The sequence below is a fragment of the Lipomyces chichibuensis genome, assembly GCF_038497645.1.
Source record: "Lipomyces chichibuensis strain CBS 12929 unplaced genomic scaffold V1513scaffold_125, whole genome shotgun sequence".
Lineage (NCBI taxonomy): Eukaryota > Fungi > Ascomycota > Lipomycetes > Lipomycetales > Lipomycetaceae > Lipomyces > Lipomyces chichibuensis.
In genome coordinates, this window is record NW_027117577.1 from 1 (window position 1) to 5,686 (window position 5,686).

General features: G+C 46.6%; 3 protein-coding genes across 3 annotated transcripts; 1 reads left to right on the plus strand and 2 right to left on the minus strand.

The window, feature by feature from the left end:
* Nucleotides 1–686: 686 nt before the first annotated feature.
* Nucleotides 687–1,773, minus strand: V1513DRAFT_468831 (uncharacterized protein; the record flags this gene model as incomplete). The annotated part of the gene is made up of 2 exons (XM_066900129.1): nt 687–1,486; nt 1,519–1,773. The coding sequence occupies 2 exons, from the start codon at nt 1,771–1,773 to the stop codon at nt 1,133–1,135; spliced, it is 609 nt and encodes a 202-aa protein (XP_066750253.1). The 3' UTR covers nt 687–1,132.
* Nucleotides 1,774–2,901: 1,128 nt separating this feature from the next.
* Nucleotides 2,902–3,811, minus strand: V1513DRAFT_455626 (uncharacterized protein). The gene has a single exon (XM_066899513.1). The coding sequence runs from the start codon at nt 3,649–3,651 to the stop codon at nt 3,142–3,144; it is 510 nt and encodes a 169-aa protein (XP_066750254.1). The 5' UTR covers nt 3,652–3,811; the 3' UTR covers nt 2,902–3,141.
* A 1,235-nt stretch (nt 3,812–5,046) lies between these two features.
* V1513DRAFT_422064 (uncharacterized protein) lies at nt 5,047–5,646 on the plus strand (the record flags this gene model as incomplete). The annotated part of the gene is made up of 1 exon (XM_066895965.1): nt 5,047–5,646. A coding segment is annotated over one exon (600 nt), but the record flags the coding sequence as incomplete, so codon positions are not given.
* Nucleotides 5,647–5,686: the final 40 nt, after the last annotated feature.

Consider the following 5,686-nt stretch of genomic DNA (forward strand, 5'->3'; position numbering starts at 1 on the left):
ATGTAAAAACTCTAGCTAAATGGAACGTCGGAAGGGGCTGCTCCTGTGAACAGTCTTATCGACTCGCATCAAGTGACTGGCACGCAGAATCTGGTTATCGTGTGCCGCCGCAGATTTTCATTCACCAAGCGGTTCTGTCAGAACAAACTGGCCTTTAATTGGCCGCTGTGGGTTGGCCACTTGATTTGTTCGGCTACTCGCCGTCCAAGGCTTCAGAGATATATAGATACTGATTTAGCATTACAGAGTGCTCGCAGGAAGCTCTGGTAGATAGGCTGAGGCAGAATATACGCAGAACATTATCCTTGCATTTTATTGCCAGTCATACTATACGATGCCATATTGCCAACTGGATGATAGTGGCCAGTCCTAGTTTCAATATTTCTTGTACGAGGTTGTGCTAAGTCAAATAACGTCGTATTCTGCTTTGTATCTTCTATCCTCACGAATACAAAAGGAGAAGCTCCAGGATTATTGGCTTGCAAACAATCTTCCCTGTAGGAAAATTTCTGGCTCTGCTCTGAGGTCTTGTCGGAGTCACCCGAGCAAAAGTTTGTGCAGTTACTCATACTAACTCAGACAGTTTAGTGGACCGAGTCACTGAACGATGAGAATCCTCTCTCAAACAGATCGGAATTGTTAGAGTCACTTCCTCACTGTATTCGCGTGAGCTTCTACACATCTTAGGCTCAGCGACTCGCTAAGAGGAGTGTCTTCATCCGCGTGACTATTTTGTTTAGAAGAGTAGGTAAGAGTTGCTGGCTACATTTGCCCGCACCGTCTTGCATATGCGAACAATATTACACTATTGCGATGGGTCCCTGATTGGCCGGACGATAGCTCGACGTCTTCCGCCGATTCCAGTAACGCCGATCGTCACCGTCGTTCGCTCGAGTTGACGACACAAGGTCGAGAAGGAGAGTCAGGTTCACCAAACGGTGTCAGGGTCACGCGGACGACCGAACCAGTAGTTGGCAGAGGGCTCCTACCTGCACCTGATTGGCCATGATTCGCCAGCAAGTCATCCTCATCGACTTGCACGAGTCGGATCTGGCTCAGGCGATACTCTGTCTTGTGCAGCCAATAGTGGCGGTTGAAAGTTTCGGACAACTCGCTTTTTAACGGTATATATTCACATGGTGTTGTCTAAGTCAGGGCCCCAGCGTATCTCGGCATCCCGGCCAAATGCCTGCTCAACGTCTAGTCTAAGTTGACGTTTTCCGGCTTGCCGAGAGTCAGGACCACCGGCCGGGATCCAACAGAATTTAAACTCGGCCATATCTTCGCGGCCGAGGTACCGAAGTCTTGACATGAGCTGGAGCTCCTCCCTGAACGACAAGACACCGCGAAACAGAAAGTCGAACGACAGTCTGAAATACCGGTCCAGGCTATGGCCTGCCTGAAAGACACTCGTGGCTATGAGGACGTCGGTTTCGTCCACGGTGGTGTTCGGCTGGGCGAGAAATCTCGACGCCCACGCGTCCCCCTATATGCCTGCCCAGACGCCTGCTAACTCGCCAAATCTCTCCTTTGTGACCGTTCGCGCAAGGAGGAGAGAAGCAAGCCAGCATGACTCGCGCGGGTTGTGAAAACGACGACCGGCATCGTCGACCGTTGTATGCTAACGTCATAGTTTTGTATGTAGTAATTGCACAGGACCGCGGTCAAGGTGCGGACACTATTAGGTGAAGTGAGCACCTTCATCGGGTGAAGGACTGTCGGCGCCGACACTTTCCGCTTGATCACGTCATTTGTTCGGGCACGAAGGTCCATACAGTTCACATAGAATGAGATAGTGGTATCGGGTATCCTGTGCTAGATACAGATACAACGCCTCGAGTTATACAAAAAGTGTTGGAACGTGGTCATGATGTCCGGGAGCGTGTGAGTGATTGTACCAGCAACATACTGGACAAAGACGCACTCGTCGAGAACATCGGTCGCAGTTTGTGAATACTGTTGAGGAGTCAGATGCAGAAGAAGCGGCAGCAATGATATTGAGTTGCTGAATTATTTAATTTTGTTTTGAATATTTACTATAATTGATAATAAATCTTGTGCTTTACGAATTAAAATTGCATTTGATTAATTCTCTAAGTAATGTGAACTTAAGTTGCCTTAAGTCGACTTGTGAAGTCTGTAAGTTGAGTTGAGTTTACCCATCTCTAATTACAGGCCGTAGCCAATACCCTTGAAAAATGCGAGAAGATACAGAATTTTGATCTCAACTCGCGATAATAATGCCGACTACGTGTGCATTGATGCAACGAAAACTGCTTATTCACGCCATATCGTCTTGCTAAACAATTCAGAAGAGTTCTGGTCCATTATTCCCATGGTTAATAAGAGTTCGCCCTTTCTTGCTGTACTTGTCTGACGGGTTCGACTATATACATATTAATGCGTGAGACGATCACCTGCTCCCAGCTGACAAATTTCCTCCATGTCGATCGTTGATGGCGCTCTTTTAGTAAAGGTTGACATGAACCGACGATGTGCGAGCACTTTAAGACCTCTCTCATAAATTGTATTTGTACTGGGATGTTCAGTAGGTCGCAATGACTACCGAAGGACCAAATGCTAGAGTCTAATAGTCTATGATTCCACCGCTCATCATTTGAATCGGACTGTGTAAACAGGATTTGCACACAAACAGAACAGAGTGGTACGAAGTTTAGCTGATTGCCTCGGCAACGGTTGTTGAGGTGACCCGAGCCTCACGTGTTTGAATTTTGATGACAAGGATTGCTGAATGGCAGCCTGAACAATAATAATGGCCCCATTCACATAGAATCTACTGAAATACGAAAAGCCCTATCCCGCGTCCAGCCTATTACCGGCGGATCATTTTCCTGCCACACTATGTCCGCTATTTACGTGCACGTGGATTGAATACTAAGAACAGTTAAATAAGCCTGTACTATTAACTTCATATTTCGTGAAATCTCTCCATACAAAAATGCCAATCCGCTATGTCTCTGGCTCTGGAGGTACCAAAAGATCCTCAACGTTCTGATTATCATGTGAACATTAGTCACAGCCTTAATTACGAAGCCTTGCGATCGCATACTCGTTAGAATCGGTTCAGGTATATTTATTCTCTGCCGCATTGGAAATCAACACAGTTGAATATCGACGCTATCATAATGATCCGCGGTTGATGAGATATGTCCAACTCAGGTACCCTATTATACCTGCTGTGCTGCCAATTCCTGCCCTACCCATCGCCATTTTCCACCCAAGTCGCTCACCGCTCTGCTTCCGCATTGACATATACAAAGGCATTAACACTGCGCCACTCAGACTCCAATCGTCCACGGCCATCTGGCCCTTATTTTCCAGTAACCGCCAGGTGCGATCCTTCCACTCAATCTCCTCTTTGCCCCACATCCGCAGTGGCAATACCATCACCAAGGCACCCAAACCAACCATCGAGCCTATTCCCGTCGAGCGTTGCAGCGCAGACCAACCTACAAACCCAGTAGAACTCGAGCCCGTACGAATGGACTTCACAACCGACCGGACCACACCGGTCATGATCCCGCCTATCGCGCCAACTTGGAAGCCGCGGTACAGAACATGCGTCGTGAGCACGGTGTGATAGAACGGTTGGTCCTCGGCGTAGGGAGTATGTGGGAAGAAGCGCGACATGTTGACAAATTGAGGTTCAGATCTGCGTCGCAATGAATTGTTTATTTGTAACTGAAGTTAGAATATAGAATCCTATCGAGTAGTATCTGCGTTGTTCACGGTCTCAAGACGGGCGCTGCTGGTGGATGATATACAGGCAAAATAAGAAATAGGCTACGTGGGGTTAAATCAGCCCCAGAAAGTCACAAGATCGTGGCTAATATAAACATCAGCCCATGTTACCCGGCTTCGAATAGACTCTTCCTTTATCTAATATAACAACTTTGCGCCGCAGCTTCAGTTCTGCTTGGGCTAGCGTCTCATTGTAATTTAGGCACTCTGGCTTGCCATTATTATTTACACAATGGCAATTACACCACTGATTAATCGAGTCCGAACATGCCGGTTAAGTCTACTATTCCTATAATAATTTATTCGCGAGTGTCAGCTTGTTGCTACTGTTTCCCGATCGGATCAGCTGACCACACTGCATATTACTCCGCATCATCTGTAGGGTGTAGGGTGTACGCGAGCAATGGTAAATCAGCATATCCATTGATTACCCGTGATTGTAGACATTTACTAGACACTTAGATATATATGTTAACTGTTACTGATGCCATTTCTATGTCAGTAATACTGCATTTCTGTATCGTTTCTAAAGTAGTCACGAAGTTTAGCTCGGTCGCCTACTAACCCTTACCCACAATGCAATTACGTCACTGCCATTTACGTCTGAAACTGAATTTCCTTAACTCAGTCCTTGCTTACTGTTGGCCCGTCTGGAACCACAATAGTTCATGGTGTCTTCCGTGTTGCCGAAAGCTACTTGTCGTTCTCATTCATAGTGATGTTCTAAGAAACAAGACTTGACGATGGAATTTACGACTTTGTTGGAGATGCTCAGACGCACATGCAACTTCCTTCCAGACGATGGACCCGACGGCAGTAATCCATATATGATTCAAGTCGCCAACCAGCAGTATGACGGTCGACGGCTTATTTCAGCGCTATTACAGCATGGCAAAGATCCTAACTCGATCGCAGACGATTTGTGGCGCAATCTAGTCTTTCTTCGCTCTCGAGTAAACTACTTGTCTACGTTTTATTTTGTTGTTGACGTTGAGTGTCTTTTCGATGTCACCAGCTCATCCGGCCGAGTTTCACCGAACGGTATTACATGGCAGGAAGCAGCAGTTGGCTTCTTCAGGTCGGAGGAACTAATCCGGACTCTGTTAGCTTGGGCCGCGAATATATTTGAGAACATGCTTTTTCCAATTAGACAAGGATACGCCATCCCATCCTCATTGACGTCCTCGGCAAGATCAACTTCGTCCAGAGATTCCAGTGTCAGGTTTCGGGTGCGTAATTTGTGACTTAGCTTTGATATAATTGCTCATGTCTGTATGCCAGATAATGCGACGAGATGGTCCTATATCACCGCTAGGCGGAGCTATTGACTCATCTGCTCCGGAATATTTACAGCACACCAATATTGAGCGAGTCACGAAGCTTGAAGCCGCTCATATTGTGCCCTTTATGCTATCCAAATATTCGACAATGCGAAATTTGCTGTCAATGTTTGCTGGAAGTAATCTGAATTCTCGTCTCGTAGGTAGGAGCATAAATGGGCCAAGCAACATATTCTGTACGGATCCTTTTACACACACATTGTTTGATGAATTCATTATAGGGGTTGAATACGTGAATCAGCAGTACAAGTTGCGCAAAGTGGTCACGAGGAAAGCGGGCGGCCCTTTTATCGCGCGGGCTCAAGATGGCGAGGAGCTTCTATTTGGGAGGGGACCCGAAGGCGCTACCATGGATTTGCCAGATGGAGAGTTATTCAATATCCATTTATCAATTGCCAAGGTACTGCATGCTAGTGGTGCGGGGGAAGTCATTGAAAAAGTCTTGCAAGACGAAGACGATTATAGAGAGGGGATTGTGAAAGATGAGGGGTCTTGTTCAAAAATTTTAGCATTTGCTCTTAGGCAGGCTCTAAATGGACTGAAAGCTGATATGGATCGGTCGCCTGGTGATGATGATTGCGAGG

Excerpts from the sequence above, each read along its gene's own strand:
- V1513DRAFT_455626 (XM_066899513.1), bottom strand. The coding sequence starts at position 3,651 with ATGTCGCGCTTCTTCCCACATACTCCCTACGCCGAGGACCAACCGTTC.